At 41.2% G+C, this 25638-nt stretch overlaps 1 protein-coding gene and 1 non-coding gene across 3 annotated transcripts in view; one reads left to right on the top strand and one right to left on the bottom strand.

Annotated features, from left to right (window-relative positions):
* adisspb (adipose secreted signaling protein b) overlaps window positions 1-18991 on the top strand; it is a 33315-nt gene extending 14324 nt beyond the window's left edge. For both annotated transcript variants that reach the window (XM_008301681.1, XM_008301680.1), the window contains 4 exons: window positions 93-232; window positions 9609-9747; window positions 12598-12723; window positions 16516-18991. In XM_008301681.1, the coding sequence (XP_008299903.1) occupies window positions 93-232; window positions 9609-9747; window positions 12598-12723; window positions 16516-16616 (506 nt within the window). In that variant the 3' untranslated portion in view covers window positions 16617-18991. The remainder of the gene's footprint in view (window positions 1-92; window positions 233-9608; window positions 9748-12597; window positions 12724-16515) is intronic.
* On the bottom strand, window positions 15043-15113 carry trnag-gcc (transfer RNA glycine (anticodon GCC)). Its single transcript has one exon. It is a non-coding gene; the product is annotated as a tRNA-Gly (tRNA).
* Window positions 18992-25638: the final 6647 nt, after the last annotated feature.

The following is a 25638-nucleotide window of genomic DNA, read 5'->3' as shown; positions in this document are numbered from 1 at the left end:
TGTGTGCCCTTGTGTGGACATTCACAGCTCCAGGAGCGACTAAAGGAAGTCGACTGGCTACTTAATGCATAATCTTCTTTCCTCTTCCTCAGGTGGTGCAAAATCAGGAGGTGTGCGCTTTTCAGAGGAACCTCCTGCTGCCGGAGCACCATCGCATGTCCACTTTGATGAAAAGCTGCATGATTCTGTTGTCATGGTGACGCCGCAGGATGATGGCAACTTCATGGTCAAGGTATGTCTACACTTGCAATGAACCGACACTTGACAGCTACGACAGCTACAGCACATTAAGTAGAGCTCGTTTAACTCAGCATTTTACTGATGGATGCATGATTGGGACCAAAATCATCATCATTTGTTTACTCTATAGTGGGATTATTCACTGATTTTAGGGACATTTATTTGTTTGTTTTTTTGCACTATCACATTAAAATAAAAAGAACTCGGCTTTCGTTTCATATTGTGCTACATTCCTGCTAATGTGCAACTCTGTGCATCAAAATATGACTTCAAATAAGATTCTTTTCTTTTTTTTTTTTACCTTATTTAAGTGCATCTTTAAAGGCAACTTAAATGTATTTGCACAGAGAAGCTTCTAGTCTCCTCACTGTCACTACAGGCAGCAACTCAGACATTGTGACCAAAAATTACTTTGAAAAGAGTGAAATAAGTTTTTTATGTTAGATTTACCAAAGCTGGAACCAAGAGGTTGTATCTACATGGGCTGTTTTAAATGTGAATATCTCATTTGATGATGTTAGTATAATTATAGGAAGCCAAAATCATGATTGTGATTCATATTAAATGTGTTCATATAATTGGTTATGGCTTTATACTTTTATTTATTGATCGTTTGTCCTTGTTGTCAGGGTTCTTACTGATATGTTGTAAAGCACAAAAATAGACACAGTGTTATCTGTGTACGTCCTGCAGTTTCTGCTCTGGGTTTATAGTCTGTTTGAAATAGAGCTCCTGTGACCCTGTTTGTGATTTCCGCTAAAGTGAGAGAGGACCCTCCTCTACCCTCTTATCGTCTGGGTTTATGTCCAATCACAGCTCAGGGACATCTTGCACTGGGTCCACTGTGAGATGCCGTCTCTGATTGATAGACTGTGGTTGAGATAATTCGGTTTCCACCCTGTTTGCTTCTTGTTCCCGTCAGTTCAGCGATATAATCGCACGACAAAAAAGATTTGTCAAACTAGGAATGAACAGCGGCAGATTGATTGTGCACCAGGGCTTTGACCTTACGACGGTCATGTGAGTACTAAACGTTATAGCCAAGTCATGCCAGCATGTTAGTCAGAGGATGTTACTAGAAGTGGGGTCATATTGGAGAGCTACGTTAGATTTAAAACTTGGGGGCTACTAAGATATTGGTCAAGGTATTGGTTGTTTCTTTAAATGGTACAACACAGCCTGTCACACAAGCACATAAACACAGAAACAGAAATAATTGCAAATGTATTTCTTCAGCATCACAATTAAAAATGTGACTGACAGCAGACTGCTTGCTCTGGATTGTAAAAAATAATCCAGAGTTGAGGTTGTGATTTTGTGATGATTTCACAATCAGCTTAGTTGCAATTTAAAATTCTTAACCAACCATTCAAGTCCTGACTCTCTATGACGTGCAGTACTGTGACATGGATGCTAAAGAGGGGCGGTGGTAGTTATTTGACAGAAGGAAGATGAATGACAGCAGCTAGGCTGACTCAGCAGATGTAGACTGCGGGTATAAGCCTGCCATTGGCCGCTTATGTCAGCTTTCTCTTCGCCTTCCACGATCTGCAAATCCACTTCTCAACGGTAAACAACAGCAGCCACCTCTGGGCCAGCAACACACTGAAAAGTTTTGCTATGTATTTACATCATGCATTAAGGCAGCCCTGCTATTTTTTTTCAGTGGCTTATCCATTTTAATGAGTGCTCTCCTTCCTGTATGCAAATGTTTCACAAAAACAATTTAACCTATTTTGAGGGAACACTGTGTGGCAGCCAAGATGATTAGGACTGGTTTAAAGAAATACAAATGAGTGTTTTTCTCCCTCTGTAGCAAAAATAATACTGACGTGTTCATTCAACAGTGTAAATGTTCATCTACAGTGCATACATGTAATTAATCTGGTTTTCAATCTGCAGAAAATTCATCATGCTTTACATTAAATGGCTACAAAAGCAGCAATTGTTGCAATCATTTGATGATTTGGCCGGAATCTGTTTAGTTTCAAGAAAATACTGGAAATGTTTGGAAGCACTTACTTGCAAGATAATAATCATCCCTCTCCCCTCCGCTCAGCTATCTGGCATCATCGCATGCTGCCTTGGAACAGAAATGCTGAGATGTCGTTTTCTTCTTGCCATCCAGCGCCCGTCTGCTCCATGGATGCTGCAGTTTAACTGTCGTGGGGCGAGACTGGGTGTCTGCAAAGGTTGGGGGAAAAAGCGTTGATGAAATGTTGTCAACATGAAATACAAAATATATATTGTACAGGCATGTATTCTATCAACAAAGAGCCGAACCAGTCCGCAATACTAAAGGCTTAATTCGACTCATTAATGCACTAATTAAACCAAACATCATTTTAGAACACGTATAAGTCCTGCTTCTTTTGACCTTGAAGCTACTGTGCCCGGCCACAGGAGCTCGACTTCCTTTGCCGACATGTTTTTCCAGCGCTGGATATAATATTGGGAGGTGACTCTTTGATCTAGTGTGCCCAGTCCCTTCAGTTTCTGTGAGAATTGATAGGCCTTATCTGTGAAACATCCAGGAGAAGATTAAAGTCTTCGCATCACAGTTAATCTCCTCTGTCAGCTATAAAGGCGCAGAACAATGATATCAGACTTCTCATCTGTTCTCTGCTGTCAGCTTTTACACCCCGGAGGTGCTTAACTCAGGAGCCAAGTAATGACAAAGGAAGGTGCCAAAAAGCTCTCGAACTTTTGAAATAACACCCTGTGTCGTAAATTTGACCATCGGTGACCGTTCATTTTCAGTTCCAGAGACTTCAGTGGCCTTGAACCGACAATCATACGGATGAAAGGTTGCCAAGAGGAAGCGTGCTGTACAATTTAAACCTTGCTCAATTATTTTTCAGAGATTGTTGCTTCTTTTTGCAGCTCTTTAATCCAGTTTCTAATCTAATTCTTCATGACTTCCATGACTGCTGCACTAGTTTTAGCGGAAGACATAAGAGGATGTTGCACAGATGCACGGCTGGATTGGAGCCAAAAGAAAAGTAGGTTGTGTGTTTTATGTCACAGGGACACCTAATAAAGTTTACCTTGACCTTGACCTTGACACCTTGACATTTGAGACTTTGAACTCAAAGTTGTGAAGCGTGTCAGTTTTCAGACAGACTGGTGGCGTGGCCCAGTGGGGATTCCCTGTCGTTTCCTCTACCAACACAACAAGCATCTGATGGACTGCCATTAAATTTGGTACAAACATTCATGACTGCTGTTCCCTTGGCTTCAGTCGGTCAAAAATTCCTCTTACCCTGTATAACATTCCAGCACCTGCTGAATGGATTAGCATAACGCTTTGTAGTGTATTGTACTGACTTTGATCATCTCTGGACTTTGCCTCAAGCGACAACACGATATTGAATTTTGTGGTTTGTAATGAAATATTTTGTAACCTTTGGATGGATTGCCATGACATTTTGTCTATGTAAAGGTAATTAAAAGTGAATCAAGTCCTGTATCTGTGTCAGAGATGATGAACATGATACACATAATGACTGCTATACCTCATTGTAGACATACCGTATGTGGATCGCTGATGTTAGCATTTCGTTCTGAACCCCACTGCGCCTCACAAAGCTGCCTCCTGAGCTGCTAAGTCCCAGTCTTGGACACTCAAAGATCTCTGGAATAAAAGTGGTGTCCACAAATAGAAGATAATGCACAAGCGAGTCAAAGGCACCGAGCTTCATGTTTGAGAAAAGACATGCCCACCAGACAGAGAACTGGGCACAACTAACAAGTCATGGATTTGTTTTGCTTCGGTGCCTGGCAACGAAAAATCAAGTGCATCTCAAGTAGCTGATGCTTTTATAATGGCTTTTGAAAGGATCAGACTATTTCCTAGAATCTCTTTTATCAATACTACAGAATAACTGAAGTGTCTTTATTCTCATTTTCAGGCCTTTTCTCTGCCACTAACAAAATCTGTCTCGGATTGGTTGATACATTCAGCAAACAACTCTGCCGTTTCTCAGTGTCAAACATAGAAAGAAATGTGAATTTCCCAGGTTTACAGTATAAGATGACTCAGCTCGGAAGCTAGCTCTGGCTTAAGAGACACTAAATTTAGGAGGCTTTCACGTTAACCATATCCTCCTGCTGTCTCACTCAAACCAAAGTCCCAAAGGAAAGTTCTGTCGACTCTCTCAAAGTCCTGTTCCCTGTAAGTAAAGCCTCTCCAAGTGTTAACTCTAATTCACCGCCAGATCAGTTTGCTTTAAAGTTTAGTGCGCGCGCGTAGATGGGCTACAAAGTTGGCTCTGACCTTCACAGTTACAGACCAGCCCGTCTGTGTGTGCGTGTTCCCTCAGAGCTCTTAAAGCGTGCTGGAGAGTGGGCACGGAGCGCTGCGAGCCCAGCCTCGTGGCTCGCCGTGGAGATAAGGGGGGAGGTGTTGCCATGGAAACGGCCGGGGGGTTGACGATCCTCGCAGGCAGACCAAAGACGAGGTGGAAGTGCGTGGGATGGAAGCGGTATGCAGACAACAGCTGTATGAATGCCAGTTTTGATGAAGGTTATTTACATTTCACAAACTCCGTGGTGTCCGTGTGTGAGGTGGGGGTCACGCAGAAACGGCCGATAATTTTTCTGTGAGCAAGCTCACTGTTTCTGATTAACACGGTGAAGTGAGGGCATGGAAATGAGCAGCTGTCAGTGCTACAAAATTTGGCCTGAAGAAGTGTTGCTGCAGAAGCTACACATTTTAAATTCAAATTATTTGTGTGACACGGGACACCAAAGGCGATGTTTATGAACTTTACCACCAGTGGAGCAGAAGATCAGGTGCTGCTCTGCAGACATCAGTACAGCTACATGCAGATTACCTACAATTACATTACGGTCAGTAACCAGTTTAGGGGTTAATGAATGAAGGATGCATCACGCTTACTGGAAACACTGACATAATATAACAGAAGGGAAATATAAAAAGGTTATACTGCTAATAAATGTTGCTCTGGTCACCTTTTTCCTCACTGTGGGCTCATTTTTCTCTGCACCTCTGAGGAAACTGTATCACCATGGCTAGCAATAGAGAGAACTTAAAAATTAAAAAGGTCATAATGCTATAAAGGGCTGCAAGGTGGAGCGGTGGGTAGCACCGTCGCCTCACAGCAAGAAGGTCGCCAGTTTGCATCCCAGTGAGGACACCTGGGATCTCTCTGCATGGAGTTTGCATGTTCTCCTCATGCAGCGTGGGTTCTCTCTGGGTTCTCCGGCTTCCTCCCTCACAGTCCAAAAACATGCTGAGGTTAATTGGTGATTCTAAATTGTCCGTAGGTGTGAATGTGAGTGTGCTTGGTTGTCTGTCTCTAAGTGTAGCCCTGTGATAGACTGGTGACCTGTCCAGGGTGTCCTCTGCCTTCACCCTGAGTCAGCTGGGATAGACTCCAGCCCCCCACGACCCTAGTGAGGATTAGGTGTTTCCCTATTTGTTTGTGATATTTTCTGCATATACTCTACCTGCAGTTCAGCCCAATAAGGGCCAAAATGTCCCTGAATTTTTGTCACATGCCTGCTGATCGAAGCTCAGTCTCTAATTGATTCCTGGTTGCACCAAGGATCACAGATTGTTCTTTTACTTTTTACAGAATCTAGTTAGAGCAAACATTTTATTTAGGAGACATGTTGAATTTTTACAAAATATGATTTTATGTGTATATGTGACTAAGTTTCCTAAACCAGAAGTCACACACAGGAAGTTTGTGAGCCATTGTAAAGTTAAAAAACTGACAATTCCTTCTTTTTTCATCATTTCCCCCTCTTTTTTTTTTTTTTTTAAGATAACACGCCTTTAAACCCGCCAGCAGGTTTTGAAGCTCAGAGGGGCAACACTAGATCAAATGTGAAGTGTGACAGACCCGCAGAGAAAACCTGACTCAGTGGTTCCCAGAAAATCTGCTTTATTTCTGGCCTGCAGTGTTTCTCAACTCTGCCATCATTAGTTATTTTCCAGACAGCAGCAGGTGAACACAGTGGAGCATTTAGCAGCTAGTGCTCCAGATATTCCTCTGAGGAGCTGATGGAGACTGTGGACCACTTGGAGAAAACATCTAATTGTGATTTTTGTGACAGATGTTGTGATTACGATTTGATTTGCGATAAACATTTAAAGTCTGTCTACTGGATATAACACATGGCTGAGCATTACCACACGAGACACGAGGACAGCATGTGGAACCATTATTTATTCTTACTTTATTCAGTTTCCAGTTATTTGAGTGACTATTGTAAATTTTGCCTTTTCTTTAAAGTAATGGTCTGAATACATTTGAGGACGACTGTATAAACAAGCAACTAGTTGCTAACAGATTGTTTACATCCTGACTCGCTGCCTTCAGGTGGCCCAAAAAATGTAATTTGCACAGTAGCTTAATAGAAAATCTGCTATTTGTTGCATCAACAACCAGCCTTGATTGTGTCCGTCGTCCCAGTTTATTTCACTACATTAATTGCTTTACATCTTTGCAAATATTTAGAGCTCTGACAGAAATGCAAAGTATTAGAATTAGCCAACTTGTTGTTCAATAAGTCTGGAGTTGATCTGCTGAAGCTGTATATCAGCTCTCTGAATGAATAATGGAGTCTCACTGAAATGCATTTCATATATAAACACTTTTAAATAAGTATTGCCAGCAGCTACAAACCACACATGAGCCTCGCTGGAGTGTAAGGGCAAAACAAATCAATCTTTATAAGTCAGCACCTTATTCAGTGGCTGTTGAGAATTGCTGCATTTTTCAGCCTGAGGTTTTCCAGTTTCTAGTCGGAGAGTTGTATGTTTACGAGCGCCGGCTGAACTGTCCTTCATACGAGTTACTAACATGCGTGGTATTCCCCTCCGAGTTGTCAGAAGAATGGCACCATTGTTTTATGTGAATACTGTTTTGTCTCTGGTCGTTCTCGACTGCAAGTGTTGCACATAGTACATCTTCAGTAGTGACACAATGATGGTTCATACATTAAATTGGCAAAGTGTTTCCAGTTGCTTACAAACTGATAAGTCACGTATTGATTTTTCCTTTTTGGTCCCCCGTTGATCACTGAGGAATTCCACCACCTCACCTTTCTTCTTTTTCAAATGTGCAGCATGAAAATGAATTAAATCGATTCATCAAAGACAGTTCACAGGCTCTGGACATGCGTGGGACGACGCTCACAGAATCTTTATTGTTCTTCTCCGCGGCGCTCCTCTCGTTGCTCCTTCTCCCTTTTTCGCTGGCTACTGTCTGGAGCCTCTGCTCTGCCCGTTGCTTTAACTTTGGGTCGTGTGGGGCTGAAGCTGGCGTTTGCAGCTCTAGCTGGAGGGGCTTTACGCTTATCTCTCCTTGCCTGCACTTCCCTGCTGTCTCCTTCTCTGTCTCTCTCGCTCGCTGTCTCTCTTTTCATCCCGTCTCCTCTGTGATGCTCTCCTCACTGCTCGCTGTGACGATTCCTCCTCATGAATTTTTCTCTTTGCTGAATATCAGGCTGCTGTTCCTACATCACCCCTCACGCTCTAACTTTCTCCTGCTCGTTCTCTCACATTCACACCTTGAAATTGTCTTCTTAGTTCTGCATATTGGTAAAATCCATGCAGGCTGATGGACGACTTTGCACAGAGCAGCAACTGGTGGTTTTTATTGTTGTTCAGTCTTTTGATAATTTTTACCAGTTAATTATTTTCCTTGTTAAATGTTGAAACTATACATTTAAACGTGAAATACTTGAATTACTTGTTATGTTGGACCAGCTGTTATATTTGTTCTTCAGTAATATACAAATAGTTGCTTGTGAGAAGCTGTAACTGGATTTTGTTTGATATTTTGCCTAACAAAGGATGCAAGCAGTTAATTAACCATCAGGATTGATGCTGATTCATTTTCTATTGATGGGCTAATTGGAAAATCCATATTAAATGTCATCATTTAGGGTAATACATGTTCAAATAGGAGTATAATCTCTCTTTTTTTTTTTTTACAATAAGGGCTGAGCAAATAATTTCAACTTGAAATAGCAATTTGAAAAAAATGCAATTAGCAAATCACAAAAGCTGTCATTTAAAATATACATGGTGTGGCTTTTACTTATTGAGAGTTTAAATTGTTTCTTACTCAAACTTTCTGGGGTTGTTTAAGGTTGCCCACTTATGTCTTCTAAGCACACATGCTGTGGTTTGACTGACATAGGCCCACTTTCATTATTTTGTTTTATGGAGAAACTGTTTTGCAGTGCATCCAAGGGTTTAAACTGTTGTGTCAATAAATTTACAATTTTATTTGAGCCTCCTTGTGTGATAGTTTCTCATTTTAAATCTGCTCCACAATTAATTTAAGCTTAAAATATTAGATCGCAGATTAAATCTAATCGCAATTAGATGTTTTCCCAAAATCGTTCAGCCTTGGTTATAGTTAATATTTGGGTTGAAAGTTCATTCTTGACCTGGTGAAAAGAAGTTGATGAAGAACTACTTGGATGTAATGTCCCTAAAGCATTCACAAACGTTGTAAATGAACACCATCCATAACAACGGAGGAGTCATTAATGTAATATGGCTAAATAAAGGCAGAAGAGTTTCTAAATGAACCCTGTTGTAGCTTCACATCCACACAGAGGCTTTGGCCGAGGCTGCAACAAACACTGTTCTGTGGTTTTGTTCTATCAGCCACTAAGTCTATAAACCATCAAAAAATGAAAAATGTCCATCACAATTTTCAAGGTAACATTTTCAAATTCTCAGTTTGGAGAATCAAAGAATCTTTGGCTTGAATTATGATGCAACGGTTATCAGAGATGTTGATGGATTTTGTTGTTGCCGCTCCACCACGTCAGCCTGGCCATCTTCAACATCAGAGCCTCATCTAATTAACTGTTAACGCAGAGAGTTTCAAAGCCGACTGCCTTCTTGTGTGATTTTTACTCAAACTTCTCGTGAGAGTCCATGTTGGCCTCCATTTTCGTCTGCTGGAGAGTTTCCACTCCAGCCTCCCTGCTGTGCTAGAAGGTGTAATAAGACTCTTGAATTGCTGACAGATCCGTTCACATGGGATTAGCATTACTGCAAGACTTTTGAGCTGAGTGAAATACAGAAAGTTATTTGGTTTTATTTCCCGTCTGGCCAAAATTGCAAATCTGGCAGAGGTGAGAGGGATTAAGATCACCAGAGCAATAAGTAATCATTTCAATTACAAGACTCCCTCAAGGAGAACGCAGCCCGACAGTGTAGTGCTTATTTGAATAAGAATTCTTCTCCGTGTTACTTGTAAAAATGAATGCTTGATTTATTGACTTCTAATAGACTGGCACTGTGGCAATGTGAGGGCAAGACAAAGGATTATGTTTTCTCTCACTTGCTAAATCTTTGCTCTTCCCTCTCTTAGGTTGGCTTCCTGAAGGCGCAGCACAGGTATGAAATAGTGTTCACCCTCCCTGAAGTCCCGGCTCTGGGTAAAGATGTGTGTCCAGCACCGCTACCCAGTCCACACCTCCGGATCACTGATATCACACCGGCACCAGAGGGTGAGTTCAAAAAAACATGAGTCAGTGTAAATCAAAAAGATTTAGAGGTAGAACTCAACTTTTTCTATAGTGGGAGCAGAAAAGTCTGACCAGTACTCGACGAACACCTCCGTAGTGATCCGTTAATAACCAGCCCACAAAAGACTTGAATCATGATAATGTAACTTAATTTGCTTTGTAATTATGTTGAACTCAGCTCTGTATGTCTGACCTGCATCTTAGATTGATGATTTTGAGCTGAAGTGGGTCATCAGTGTGGGAGGGAATTGGTCCAGCATCACCCCTCTACTACATCTGTGTGGCTTATGCTTCTGTTGCTGTTGCACCTAATTAACTTAAATACTAAGATGGTAGATAGAATGATAAAAGGCATACGTATGTTATTATAATCCAATCGCTAGAGTCTAATCATCAGTTTGTGTGCGATTAGGTACATCCATGCTAATTATCATGGTTAATGGTGCTGTCATGATATCTATCAAGCTTCCCTGAGGAGCTGCTGGATAAGATTTTAATATGTTTAAATTGTCTCACACCAGCCTTGCCTTGAATTCTACTGAAGCCTGACTGAACACTGAACTGCATATTGCAGCTGTGTGGAAGTGCAGAGGTCGACACAAAGACAGCCTAGTTTGCTGGTCCGGTTGTGGTCAGTCTGCCACTGTTTAACCAGCTGTGGTGAACAATAAGCTGTTAATGAATGCAGGTGCTCTGGGCTTCCTGAGAACGAGGGCAGGGTTGCAGGAACGATGACGTTGTGATGTTGGCAGTGCTCATGTTTTAACAGCGTTGCATTTAAAATCTGTAGCATCAAAAGTTTAGACTCAGTTTGGGGGAAGGGTTCCATAAATATTCTGACACAACTACAATAACATTATTACATTACATGAATATTACATCAGTTCTAGCAGTGAAAATTAACTTTTTCTGCTTTGTTAACATGTTCGTATAATGTTTTTTATACGTTGGAAGACATATACCGAGTGAACTAAGCGGTCAACGGCATAGCTGAGCATCTCCACCTTAAAACTTAAGTGTCCAAATGACGATTTAAAAAGTGGATTCAGAATTTCCAGGTTTCAGATGTAATAAATAGACGTAACCAGTCGTGTCAACTTGCAGGGTGGGGCTTTACTCTGTCATTATTCATCTTTAGATCCAATTTCTGAATTAAATATGTTTTTTTGAGTGCTGGTGTGCTAGTGACTGATGGGAATGTACGTAGGGATGGGGACTCTATAGATCTAGAGAGGAGTTGAGAGGAAATTTAATAAAACCATTAAATTAGTTTTTGCTTTAAAACTTAGAGGACTTGTGGGAACATGCAGGCTTCCTCTCAGGTAGAAGATAGTTCCAACAACTTCTACCAAGAGGCAGAGCAACGTGCATGTTGCCTGAGAGGTGACATCTAGGGCAAAAAGAACCCCATCATTCACTTGCTTCTGCTGTAAAAAGTTAATTTACAGTTTACAGTCGTACCGGATAAGACTGATAACAGACAGTAAGATGTTTCAGTGACTGACTCAAATGGAAACTGTAGAAGTGAGGAGGACATCTTCCAGTGAAGTTATGCCCCATTCATTTGCAGTATATGTAATATAAACAGACATTTTTTGATGTCATTTGTGATCATAATATGAACTCAAATAGACCTATAACAATTAAAAATGCTCTCTGGTGGACAAACAGTTTCTAAACGACATATAATCGCATATTTGGTGTTTTTGTACTCTTATTTCTTGCTACCTATCAGCTAAATATACAATATATGTTGATAATAATTTGCTTCCAATTAGATGCTTTGTTAGGCCGACAATTTTTGACCTTTAACCTCTTCAACACAACATGTAAACAGCACAGTAATGTTATTATTCCAGTGTGCAGACTGTTCATTCTGTTCCACACCTCCATTCTAATTGTCCTTCACAGTGAATGTTGCTGCACGCTGCAGACAGATCTCCCAAATGCCATTCATTACTTAAATCCCCTTTAAATTTGTTTGAATATTCAGCTTTTGCCAGTCACGTAGTGCCTTATCGCCTCCTGAACACACACACAGTGCCACAATTATTCAGAGAGCACTATACAAATAAAGGACAAGTTTATTATGTGCTTGTTTTTTGGGGGTTTGTTTTTGTTGCTGGCAGACCTGAATTCAATGCTTTGCGTGTAATTCTCAGCAGCATTGTTAGAGGCTGCACAGAGTTCCAGATGGCTGAGGATTACAGCAACAGACATTTCAGATAGTGTTAGCGCAACAATCCCTCTCTGAGAAATCTGAAGAACAACACTGACTTTCATACATATTTCCTGTGTTTGTCTTGAATTCCTGTCATTGGTTATGCTGCTGTAGGTGGTAAATCCCAAACATCTGGTACCTGTGTGGGCTAAAAAATAAAACTGCAAACTACAAATTTGAGTGTGTCAATACTAAACTGAGTAAAATGGGCTAAAGGTGATCCTCTAATGTTTCTGGGAGTCATGCCCACTACGTGCCTGTAACTGAAGCAGGTTACTGACCTTTACTTTGGCCTTACAGTCACACACTCTGTATCCCTCTCTGCCCTGCGTCCAGAGCTGTGTGTTCACCTCAGCTGATGTCAACAGGTGTACCACTATGTTTGTCTTGTTGTGTATTCATTATATTCATTGCTGTTTGCTTATCGGTCAGCAGTGTTTATGTTTTTTTCCATCATGTTGTTCTCTTGGCTGCCTGATTGTCTGTCTGTCTGATCCATATTAAAAACACTATCTCACATGGAGGGACAAAGAAGAAGTCTGTGTGTGGGTCTGTGTTGTGAAACTTGGCAAAAAACAAAAAAGGAAACCCAATCTTCTTTGTGCTTCCAGGAGGTCTGAAGATAACGTGCGAGTACATGGCCCAGCAGGAGGGAGTTCTGTGTGAGGAGGTGCTGCTGCTGAGCGAGACCAACGAAGACGTCTGTGTCAAAGTCAAAGTTCACGCCAGAGTCATGGGTGAGGTTGTTTTAACAATACCTAAGTGATATAATCTCATTTTCCTGTATAAACCACTGACACTGCACCACACTGTAACCTGTCGATGAACTTTTTTTTTAAAGTTGATTTTTGAGCTTATGAAATTTGCAGAAGTTACTCTTCCTATTAGACTTTTTTTTTATTAGAAAAACATTAATCATTTGGGGATTACTTTGAGTTAAATAGCTGGAAGGCCTCCACAGATTATTTTTTTAGGCATTTCCGCTCATAAAACCTTAAGAGCCAAAAAGGATTTTGAAGATTGAACTTATAAAAGCTGGGGTAGGCATCAGAGTTTGAAAGTACAGCCCTCCTCTTGCTGCTTTCCCTCTTCTGTCCGTATGAATGCTCCATATTCACATGCAAGACAAGTTTGATCCTAAACAGGAACATCAGCTGAAACAGAGACAGCTGTGAGCCTTTGGCTGCAGTTAACAGAAGGCTCAGCTATGAACAACATTGAACATAACTACTAATGGCTTGCTTGCATGTTAAATTTACCTCTACAGCCAAAACAACCATGACAACATATTAGATATTACAGGAGAATCAGGGACTTACTGGTCCAGCAGAAGGAAGCTCAGAATATAGTACGTAATTGTAATACAACGTGTATGGTTCACTGATATGGACACGTGTTTTATTGCACTTATTGATAAGGCGTCTTCCTTATTTTTGAGTTCCTCTGCAGTGTTGGCAGTTTTTGCAAATGCTGGAATAGCTACGTTTTCTGCCATTGAATCACTCTCGCCACCATCTGAGGGGACATCTATGCTCAGTAGCAGCAACATCCTCTCTCTGAAAAGACTTGTGATCGGTCCAAGTCTCCCATCATCAGGCTGATTTTCTAAAGCCTGAAAACAGACCCAGGAGGAGGTGCAGAAGTCTGTTTTCCTCTCAGACCACTTGGAATGAAAAATGTAAAAAAATGACTTCATATCCCAGCTTCTAGAGATGTGGATCAACACTGACTGCAAGATTAAGTTTTAGCAAATCTTCACAAATAGGACTAAAAAGGATGGTTATTTCCAAGTACCATATTATTGTACTTTATAATGTTTGGTGTATTTTTTTGTAATTCTCCAACACAGTTCTTATCAGTAGAATTAAATGATTAAACATTTTGTTTTCCCATTACTTCTTTCAACCCAGTTTGAAAACTGCATTTTAACACCTGTTAGATTAATGACAACCCCGTAACATTCATGAGTCTCTTATTTCTGCCTGTCTTGGTGTTCCAGTGAGCACTGGCAGATAAACCAAAGGTGGAACTTGAAGTATCTTAACTAGTGCGCTGCTGCCGCCTGCTGGTGACTCTGGGTTAAGGCTCAGTCACTTCTGCAATCAATAAGTCCTTAAAAAAATAAATATTCAGCTGTCTTTAAAGCAAATTGGAGATAAAAATGCATCATAAAAGCTCATAAAAGATCTCTAGAATTTATATTGTTGCCACAAACAGCCTGTTTATTGAATCCTTGCTGAGGTGCAGGTGTACACTAGTAACATAACTGCTTATCTACAGCCCTGCTGTGTGCATGCTGTAATAAATTTGCATTTTCTACACTTAAACACTGCCAGTGAGACTGAGTACCACTCTGACATGTGTGTCAGCAGATGGAAAATTAGGTAAAGAGGGCGTATGTGTTTTTCCATCTGTGCTTGTGTAAATATAGTAAAACTTTAGTGCGTATTTCTGCATGCACGCACTTGTGTGTATGCATGTGTGGATGAATGGTGGCTTTGTATTTAAGTGTTTATTTTTACTCGCGCTGCGTGGCCTGAACATCTGTCCAGATGTCTGTGTGTAATTGAGGCCTGGATGAAAACCAGATCAATGGATTAAGCTGTGCTTCCACCTCTGCTGTTACTCTTAGCTGTAGTGCTGCTATTAGATCAGTGACTGAATGAGGGAAAAAATAGCATCTTGCTGCAGGCTCAGTCTTCAGTGTTGGTCAAATCAAATTGTTTTCAAACCTCTCTTAACTTATTGAATGTTGTGCTAAATATTATGGTAACCAGGCCTCTGGGCATTATTTTTAAAGCAGGCATTTCAGGCATTGCAAGCAGATTTCTAACACTTGTTATCGTTGTGTTTATTGTGTTTATTGTGTTTATTGTTATCGCCAGGTAAAACTGTAAAATACGTGACTGAAGCCATAAGGGGCATTTTTCACTGAATATCTATCAATGACATTAAAGCACTACACAAAAATAATAAGTGTTTTAATAACTACTGAAAATAGTCATTTGTTGCAGCGTCAGTCAGTAAAAATACTTCTGGGCGGGATAAAAGTTCGTTGCATTGGCCGGGAATCGAACCCGGGCCTCCCGCGTGGCAGGCGAGAATTCTACCACTGAACCACCAATGCATTGATGTTCAGGACATGCGCAGTGGCGAAACTAAACAGTGAGCCGACCCGACTATCCTCTGGTACAGCGATGCATTTACAATTCCGAAATATCGTTATATGTGCTAAACGCCGGGTGCAAACAATAGTTAATAACTCTGACTCTAAATAGAACTGTGGAGGTTCATCACTTTGTGAAAGTCAACAGTGAATAGTTTTGTTCTGCAGCTGTGATCGACAACCGAGATCGTTTCTTTACTGCATCGTACTTGCAGCGTTTAGGACTGAAGACCACCAGATGGGAGGGTGTTTGCATGTAAGCAGATACTACAGGGGGAGCTTACTATCATGGAGCCTCTCAGTCATGGCTGTCTTCCACACTGTGCATGGATTACACTAGCAGTTTGAGAGAGAGAGAGAGTGAAGCTGGAGAACCACAGAACCGCCTGCAGACGTCCCTATTGAAGCCGGAGCTTTGGTTGCTGCATGAAGCAGCCTGGGGACAACCCACTCATCATCACCAGGAGTGGATGACAGTCTCAGTCAGTGTTCATGAGTGAAGAAACAGAAACCAGTGGGGCTGAAACCAGCTTCTCCTCAACATTTCCCCCCAGAAACAGAGGAAAGGAGCTTCAAATGCTGTCTGTCACACCTGCTCTACAAGCTGCTGCTGCTGCTGCACAGAAACCATCCACTGCAACAAAAAAAAAAAAGATTGGTCTTGTAAAAATCCTCTGAATGAGCCCCTGTTGCTGGTAGGCTCAAATGATGTTGTGTGGATTGGTCCGAGCCACTTTGTTTCTCATTCACCGAGCTAAAGCTGTGTGCAAATGCCTGATTTGTTTTCAGACATGCGCAGAAGGAACAGAATATTGGATTATAACGGCTGACTCAACGCTTAAATGAGTTGTCATTGCTCAGTACGGGCCACCAAATGACTGTGGTGTACAAGCACGAGTCCTACATCTGCGAACAATGAGCACTGTAGACAAAACCGATGGTAGATAAATGGTTTAAATGCAACATAGCTAGTGTGCAGTATGTTTTCCTTTTGTTAATTTGTGTGTGTATATATGTGTGTAGATATTTTTCTCAGCAGTAGTTGGTTGGTTTTTAAAGAGTGAATAATGATGTACTAATTCCGCCCCTCTCCTGGTCTCTATCGCTTTATCACAGACATTAGAAAGATGTTTGACTGATGGCTCACAGGAAAGACGTCAGGTTGTGACAGGTCTAAAACATGTAATACAGAGGGACAGGTGGTATTCACTCTAATAAACCATATATCCAAAACATACAGATAAATGCTCCTAAATGCTACACTCCATCTGAAATTAGCCCGCTTCTTGCCACAGATGTAAGTGTTCAAAGGAGAGCTGAGATCAGAGCAATCATTTCTGTTGTATCTCTTCCTCTCATGCAGATCGTCACCACGGTACGCCCATGCTGCTGGAGGGAGTCCGCTGCATTGGCATGGAGCTGGAGTACGACTCCGAGCAGAGTGACTGGCAAGGATTTGACTAAATCCCAACTTTCTGCTCCGTGTTCCACGTGACGCACACACACACACATCCAGAAACACACACATCTGCCATCTCAGAGGTGTACAAAGTGAACACGCCTATCATCTTCTCAAATAGAAAAACTGCCCATCGATGTACCATAAACACCCATGATTAGTGCCACGTACTGTCTCATCCCAGCCTCGGTGTTCAGTGTTGGACCTCAGAAGAAACGCAGCTCTTCTTCCTGAGAACATCACCATGAAAACATTCCTCTGCTGTGACTCTCGCAGCATCTGAACGGACACTTGCCTCCACTACGCTCTGTCGTTAATCTGTGTTATCCTTACTGAACCTCTGGAGGGCAGCAGTGCTCCTTCAATCAGAGCATCCTCACGTCTCTCTCATTGCTCTTTGTGCTCCAGTTCATTCCTCTCCTGATGTGCAAACTGTATCCCACATGGATTTATAGGATTAGCAGTAAACAAGGGCTCTTTTATTAATTAAAAAGCTTGAAAGTGACCCTAAAGGAAGGAACAAATCTGCACAGATCGAGTTGAACTGAGCAGAGCGTGCAATGCCTCTGTATAGCCATAGGGGGTCCCTGCAGACCACTGTATGTGATGCTCCTCTAATGTGAAGGCGTTTTTTTTGGCATCCTGAGCTGCAATGTGGTCACCATTTAAAGGAAAAATCCGACTTGGACGCTCTTAAATGTATGTTCAGTCTTGAATGTGAAACCCATATCAGGAGTTGTAACTTACATTTGTGTTGAACTCACTTAACCGCAACCTGCCCGAATTACTACGACTGCTCATGTTTTGTTACGTGTCCCAGACTGCCTTCAGGAAGCCCGTAAGAACAGGTGCCAGCTTATTTCAAATTGTGTAGGTGAGGAACACGGTTGTAGCTGCAGCACAGGAGGGAGGAGAAAATAATGTTCTCCTTATATATAGCACTAATCTGTTGACATATGTTGGGTTTTTCAGTTGGATTTCTCCCTGTGTGGTAGTTGTAAAATAAAAGAAGCACCTCTTCTTTTATTATGAGGACATGACGCCAACATCTGAGGTTAACTTTTGGTGTTTCAGATTCATTTTCTGCTACCAGACTCCTGAAAATATTGTATGATTGGCCTTTTGTTTCACAAACAACACATCTGAACCAAAAAGGTTGTTGAGTAGAGGTGGAACAAACAGTTTATGAATTAATTTTCCAATCAAGTTGTTTGATCATTGATTAATTCTTTTTTTTAAAAATCGAAATTCCAATGGATTTCCTGCATGTCTCTGTTTAATATCATAAATATAATATGTTTTGGGGTTTTTTTTTCTGTACTTTCTGACCACGTGAAGACCAAATGATTAACCCACTTATCAATCAAATAAGCAGCAGATGACATAATGTTATGAAAGTGTTTTGGGTGGCGTTTTTCCGTTTAGAAACAGCCAGTCGAGCAGGCTTTGGAAACGATTTGTTTCTCTTGCTTGAATTCATGAAACCTTCAGAAACACATGTGACACAAGTGCCTTTCATTGCACTGTCTTGTTCGTCTCTCATATCTGTTTTAACCACTTCCATTCTGTCGCTCGCTGTAACCACCAGGCGAGCACCTGCAGCACTTGTGAGGCGAGTTTTGGACTGCACGTGTTCGCACAAGGGGAAATAAAACATGTCTGCAATCACAAAAGCAACAATCAGAATTTTGTTGCCGTTGCGGTCCAACAGGACACCTGCCTGTCTGTAGTGTGTCCAGTGTTCAGTCCTACTTATTCCACCAGCTTGTCTCATACAGACGTGTTTGGTTCTCTGTCCCTGATGCCATCGTCACAGTGTGAGTGCAGATCAGAAGGAGGCGACAGGCACTTTGTCTGTCAGCTCTGCTAATTTACATTTGTGCTCAGAGAACAAGTGCCATGATCTGGCTGCACTGCCATTTCCTTTTATTCTTCTTTTTAAAAAAATAAATAAATCATAGAATTTTCTTCTTGTGAGTCAACTACTACAGTTTTCTTTTTTTTTGTCATTTAATGCATTCAGCCTTAAAAGAAACAATTCAGTGTGTAATTTCTCTTCGTATTAGACCTGGAGCTGTTGGTGTAGTGCAGATTAAATAGATTTATTTGATGTTTGCTTGTGCATAATAGGTCAGAGTTCCTCCTTAGTGTCAAACTGATGTGCTCGATAGGTTGCTGTTTCGAGAATGTAGCAGTTTATTTGTTGATATCTGCTCCCTGTGTGTGTGATTTGTATTTTTTAATGTCAAAAATGAATAAATAAGTGTGTATGTTTGAGTTTTGTTACTCTTTTGTCAGTTCATTGCAGGAACACTTGGTGGCAGCCTGAGCTCCTACAACAGCCAATTGTCCTGAATAAAGTGTTTCCACCCTGAGTTTACACAAAGTGATCAAGAGTAAAAACAAATTAATTTTCTTAAGAAATAATTTCAGATGAATCTTAAAATCTTGACAGAATTTTGGATTATTTCACATTTGACTTGTCTACATTTACAGGATCGTTGTGTTTCATGTAAGCACCACGGTGACATTTTTACTTAAACTACATGAACTTAGAGGCAACCTAAATTCTATGCATCTCTGGTTGTGTGACTCTTTCTGAGAGACCAAAAAATCTGCTCCTGAGGTGTCAGAATGCAGTTCGCGTTAACACAAAGTTCTAGAACAGTTCCAGATTTACAAAAATATCTCAGCCTGATTGGATTAATTACATCTACTCCTGTTGGTGTTCGGGAACATTTTATTTGTGTTTCTTTTGCTGTGCTTTAGATTTTCCACTCAGATTAGAAGTAATTATTTCACCGGCTCACTCTGAGGATCGGGAACTGGAATCACACATTCATTTCTTTATTTTCACAGCATTTCATCAGTTGCTCTGTTTAAATGTGGATTTTTACAACAGAAAATCACTCCTCACTGTGTGTGTTTTTAAAAAATAAATATACATACTGGTGAGGAATTTCCAGAGATTTACTAAATTAATTTGACTTCTTGAACATCCAGCCCACCACCTCTGGCTCTCTCTGAACAGACCATTCAGTGTGCATTAAAATGTTCTGTAGCACAGTCAGACAGTTAGAAACAAGTTGGACTCTTCAGTGGCCTGTTTGCCTTTAAGTAAAAAATGTGAAAATGATTATAAAGATTTAGAAACAAGACGCTTTAGAGGAAAGGCATTATGTCTGTGAGTTGGCTTCTACCTCAAAACTTCACTTCCAGATTAGAATTTTACAAAAATGGATGAAAAAAGGCTTTTGCAATGTGTGACATAAGGTGGTGACTTTCTCTCTCTTTCTTCTCTCTGGCTATTATCCAGACATTATACAAACAATCTTAAATAACCACCGCTGTTCTGTTGTAACTATTAAGCACCACTACAGGCTGCAAGCCTCCCACAGACAGGCCTGTCCTTGAACTGAAGCTTTCTTAATTTAACTTTGTATTTGATGTTCAGTCGTGATTATCAGCGGTTGGACGGGATCAGAGACAGAGAATAAAAATGAAGAAACTCTGCAGAACAGAACAGAGATCTGTGCTGAACAGTTCGTGTCCTGAGCTAAACCCAGACCCACTAACTCCACCAGCATCGCTCCTGCTGCTGCATCAAACTAAAATCATTGCAGGCACCCGGAGAATTAACAGCATTGTGACTGGAGGCAAAAACCCCCACTGGAACTTTGTACGGGACTTGGGAAATAAAGCAGAGCTGCAGAGGGACCGGATCTGGAAGAAAACGGGAAGATTGTTGATTTTCTTTGCATTATTATTATTATTATTATTATTTCAAATTCGTCTTTATTTAGTGGTTTGCGCCTCCTTATAATGTTAAAAGTAAATCGTGTACCAACAGTTGATGGGATTTAGCAGAAGTAAATAAAACTCTTAATTAGTTTTTTCATTGTTAACGTGGAAGAAGACATTTTAAGGCAACAGAAACATGAATTAGGTCAGAGTTTGTCGGTCAGTAATACGCGCAGCAGGCCTACAGGCCTCGCGCTGCTCCATATGGAATAATGTAAAGAACATGCACGAGCTGCTGCAGGGAGCACGAGACAAATCGGCTCTGCATTATTCACGCGGTGCTGTATTGGTCATAAATGTGGTGAATAGCGGAGCTGCAGGTGGTTAAAAGAAGAAAATAAAAATATTAAAACTAGATTTCTGAATTATTTAACCTAAACCGTTGATTTAAATTGACAGCTGCTCGAAAAACTCGCGCGTTTTGTTTTATTTTAAAGTCATAAATCACACATTTTTATATTGTTTAATTATTTTATGTATCTGACTCGTTTAGAAAATGTACAATAAAACGATCCTGATACCTGTTTTGTTCGTTTTTCTTATTTCAACTGTAGTTTATTTCGTCTTAAGATCTATTAAAGTGAATAAACTGAATAAAAAGATGTGTCTCCTAACGGAGCAAATGTGTGCGTTTTTAATCATTATTATTATTACAGTACTCAGAGCAGTTCAAAGCCAAGGCCATCAGCGGCACTGACGATTCATTTTCTATATACAACAATTCGTTTTTATAAAACGTCCTACATTTAATTTAACGGCACTTCTACACTCTGTCGCTGCTTTTTTAACTGGAATTGAACGAATTTACAGGTTATTCTCTCCACACTGCCGCCTTTCCACGAGCTATTGTGTTTGTTTTGACCCATTAACGTCTCCTGCCTTCACCGACAGAGCAGAATAGACCATCTCACCTCCTGACTGACAGAAAGTGGAACAAAGACCAACATGATGTTTTCCTTAAACGGGACAAATGGTCACTGAGGTGTTCTTGTGAGGAGGAGGAGGCCGGTGCGCCTGTTAATGTGGATAATAATCGTGTTTATGTTGCAGTAAAAACGCTGCGTAAAGTTGGATTCAGTCAAACTCACATCATGCATTCATTCTCCGCCACATTTTCCTTCCCTCCTCCTTCCAAGCTTTTTTATTTCCACAAAGCTCTGAATGCCTTCACTTTTTTTTCTCTCTCACCAACAAGGTCGGCGAGTCCGCGTCCAGTTCGGGCCCCAGCAGCGGTGCGCTGTTTGCACCAACCGTCCCGATGAACGCAAGTCCCACAAAGGACTGAGTGCCTCATCACGTGTTCTGCTTTTATAAATACACCTATGTTACACTTTTCAACATGCATTCGCGGTCTGACAGTCTTTAATGCAACCGTTTGAAATCAACTAATGCATAAATGTACATTTGTTGTAACACTAAAATACTATAAAAGAGGAGAAACGCGCAGAGAAATCGCTCAACTTCCACTAAAAACTAACCTGAGTGGAACCTGGACGCTCCACTGCGGGCACTTCAAACCATCTGCTGCCTAAATTAAGTCAAAATTATTAAATCTTTAATGAAATAACAGCTGCATGGACTCCTACACGTGGTCAAGTGTTTGCCATTCCTGCACAGATTTGTCTGGAGCTTGTGTGGGATGTGTGAACTCTGCGTGGCCCGGTGCCCTCCCTCTGACCTCTGGGATTACAGTAATCTCTGTTGATTGATCTGATTGATCAGATTCATCTCCACGAGGCCGCAATCCAGCCGCACACGGAGGAGGAGGAGGAGGAGGGGCACGAGGGGACGGAGATGAGGCAGTCGGTGCGTGGTGCAAATAAAGAGTTTTCCTCTGGGCCTGTGGGCATCTCCAGGCACTGAGTAGATGTGTGTGGCTGGAGGCATCAGTGTCATGTGACCCCAGATATGTGAATTTATGTGCAGTAATTTAATGTAAGGGGAGGATTTTGAGTAGAAGTTCTTATTTAACTGAACTTTAGAGGGATGGGTTCAGATTTGATTATCATAATGATAAATGTAAAAAGAAGTTTTTTTTTGTTGTTGTTTGTGATTGCATTGGTTTCAGGTCATCTGGGGGTAAATACACTATATTGTTTTATACTTTGAACATGATAAAGACCTTTACTGACGAGCATAAGCAAAATAACTGCAAGTAAACGGGGTTATTCTTACTTCTATGTCCAAAAAATAAAGTCAGAGAGAGAGCTTTGCTGTAACAAGTAAAGATACAGCTTTGGAAAAGTACAGAAGTACGGTGTTATCAGTGCCCAGAGAATTAAAGTTAAAGCTCTAATTAAGCAGAATGGCCCATTTCAGGACATTAAACATGTACATACTACTGATGCATTCACATAAGCAGCATTTTAATGTTGGAGCCTGATCACATCAAGCAAATGTAGAAAGTGAAATATATCATGTGATGCTTTTGGTCTTTTCAGGCTGCATGTGGACTAATTTTAGTCTGACTTGAACTGACTGGCTGATTCATTATTTTACTGTACTTGTGTACGTTAAAACAGCCTGGAAACTTATTATCCATCTGCGTCTATTACTATTAAAGCTGCCAAGAAACGCTAAACTACTACACGTGTCAGTCAGTGTGATAAACACCCTGAATGGCAACACTGAGGTATAATTAGACATCAAAAGTAGTAGCCAAAAATCCCCTGCACTTATTAAAATATCATAATCACAGGATGACACAAAAATGTTTCCTAACACACCCAAAGACTGGAATCAAAATATGAGCAGTCTTCAAAAAAAAAAAGTTAAATGTGGAAAAAAAAAAAAAAAAATCTGCTTTTTGGAGGGTTTTAGCTGTGCATCAGAGAGGGTGAAAACACTGGAGAGAAGGAGGAAGAAAAAGTGTGTGTGTGTGTGTGTGTGTGTGTGTGTGTGTGAGTGTGTGTGTGGGTGAGTGTCGCGGCGCAGCAGCAGCAATCAGTCCCCTCTTGTCTCGCTGCTGAGTGCAGCGTCTGATTGACAGTTTCTATTCATCCTCTGTGAGATTAGGCCAGCTGAAAGGAGTAACGACCCATGGCTGTGTGCAGTAATTACGGCCTCGGATAAGAAAAATAAGAAAAAACACACACAGCAAAACTATAATTATATAATCCCGCTCAAAATGCCCTTTTTCCACAGTGTTTTCAGAGATGTTTCACCTGTAAAGAGGAAATTCCACCCAGTGTTTCAGTTGTCCCTGCAACCGAAATTATCTCACAATCACAACAAACTACAGGCTGCACCATCAACATCAAGCTGGCAGAAGAAAATAGGCTGCTGTTTGATAAAGATGGCTCTGCATATATACAGTGAATGACTGTGAATGAGCTGTTTCATCTTCAGTGGAAAACAAAGAGTAACCTCACTTTATGCTCCTTTATCATAGTGCTTGTGACTGATTATGTGTTAACAGCTTCTTTACCAGTGTGGTTCATCCCCATTTCATACAGCAAGACTTACGGCAGATGTGTGTGTGTGTGTGTGTGTGTGGGGAGAGGGTGGACAGAATAACAGAAACACCTGTTAAATCTTGGCGTTAGACTGTCAGTGCAGCGCTCTGATCGTTTTCAAGCTTCTGTTTGCAATGCTGCAGCACTGAGTCATATTAGAATGTGAATGTTGTTGTGTCCATCCTCCAAATATATGTGCATTTTGTTTTACAGGGTGGAACCACTATGTGCTGCTGAGAGGCCAATATCCTATTTCCAAACCAGGGTTATAAAGATGATATTTTGCACTGATGTTACATCTTGGAATCTGATCATTTTCTTTTCTGCTTTGACAAAAACAAACAACTTGTTTTGTGTTTTATGCAGAATTCTAGTCTCATCAGGTGGACTGGGCTTCTGAAACAGCATTTAGGGACATAAAAAAACCCTCACAGATGACATCCAAACCATGAATTTTAGGTTCCACAGCTCTTTATATTTCCAAGTGACACACTGCATAGTGAATAGTAAAGTCAAGTATTGCAAAATGTTCTTTTTATGTCCCCTAGATCACAAATTTGACTTTATAATTTTACATTGTAGCACACTTGCTGTCCTTAGACCCTTGATTTGAATGAGAAAGGGAAACTGAGGGGTTTGCTGGGCATTTGAATGAAATATACATTTGGAGAGGCACATAAAGACATCTGAATAAGACGGTAAAATGTATGTAAAGGCACTTAAATGTGACTGAAGGCTTTCTGTTTACCTCCAGTGTTTGGCAAAGACCGGCATGACTACCAGGTATTTAATAAAATAAGATCAAACATTTTCGGATGACATTCTAGGCAGGTATATATAGCATTATATGGTCTGTATATGTTGATTATTTTTTTAAGTTCCTACCTTCATATTGGGAATCTGAGGCCTGCGAGTGAATGAGAGCCACAGAGGATACGTTGCGCTATACTTTAAATATATTTAGGCTTTACCTACTGGGTCGGAAGTGTGCTCTGCCCTCACACTGATGCAGGGAGCAGTGAGGAGCTCAGAGTTCGGCCGTAAAACAAAAGCAGTGGCCTAAACTGTGCTGTGGGGAAACCCGGGCAGCGCTGCGTTTGGCTGTTTCCAGAGCGGAACAGAGCGCACAACCATCGTCTCATGTCTCCGTGCCTGATCCCGGTCTGCAGCGCCGTTCATCCTCTTGTCAAAACGTGCCCCGCCGGTGGACCAATCAGCGACAAGTCTGAGCGGGTAGGAAATGACGTGTGGAGTTCCTGCCTGCGTAAAGTGCACTGTGTCACTACAAATATTATCCACACACCAACATCTCTCCTCTGCTAGTGTAGGCGGGGTGTTTCAGCCGCCCGGCTCAGACGTGATGTTTCAGCTGTAAAGCAAATTATAAAAGCCGAGTCTTCTCGAGACTTTATCTGTGAACAAATGTGACCATTTCCCACTTCCTGACAGTCCCCTCCTGAAGGGTTTCAACACAGACTCTTGTGCGCTTCACAAAAGCAGAAGACCACCGACCCCCTAATGTGGCCACCTCACCACCAACAACATGCAAACAAGGATCCGCAGAGGCAGCCGATTTGACCGGGAGTGAAGTAACAGGCTGCTGCTTCGGACACACCAGGAGGAACTTTCCTTCCTGGGTTGTGCACGGCGAACTGTGACCGCTTTTTTTTTTTTTTTCTTTTTTTTTTTTTTTTGCGCGCCGCCTCTTACTTTATTTCGTGGCTGAGCAGTGTGTGAGTGTTTGTGGCACCTCCCCGCTCCTCCATACATC

The sequence above is a fragment of the Stegastes partitus genome, unplaced genomic scaffold (assembly GCF_000690725.1).
Source record: "Stegastes partitus isolate 25-593 unplaced genomic scaffold, Stegastes_partitus-1.0.2 Scaffold1698, whole genome shotgun sequence".
Taxonomy (NCBI): Eukaryota; Metazoa; Chordata; class Actinopteri; family Pomacentridae; genus Stegastes; species Stegastes partitus.
This window is presented reverse-complemented; position numbering and strand designations above follow the sequence as displayed.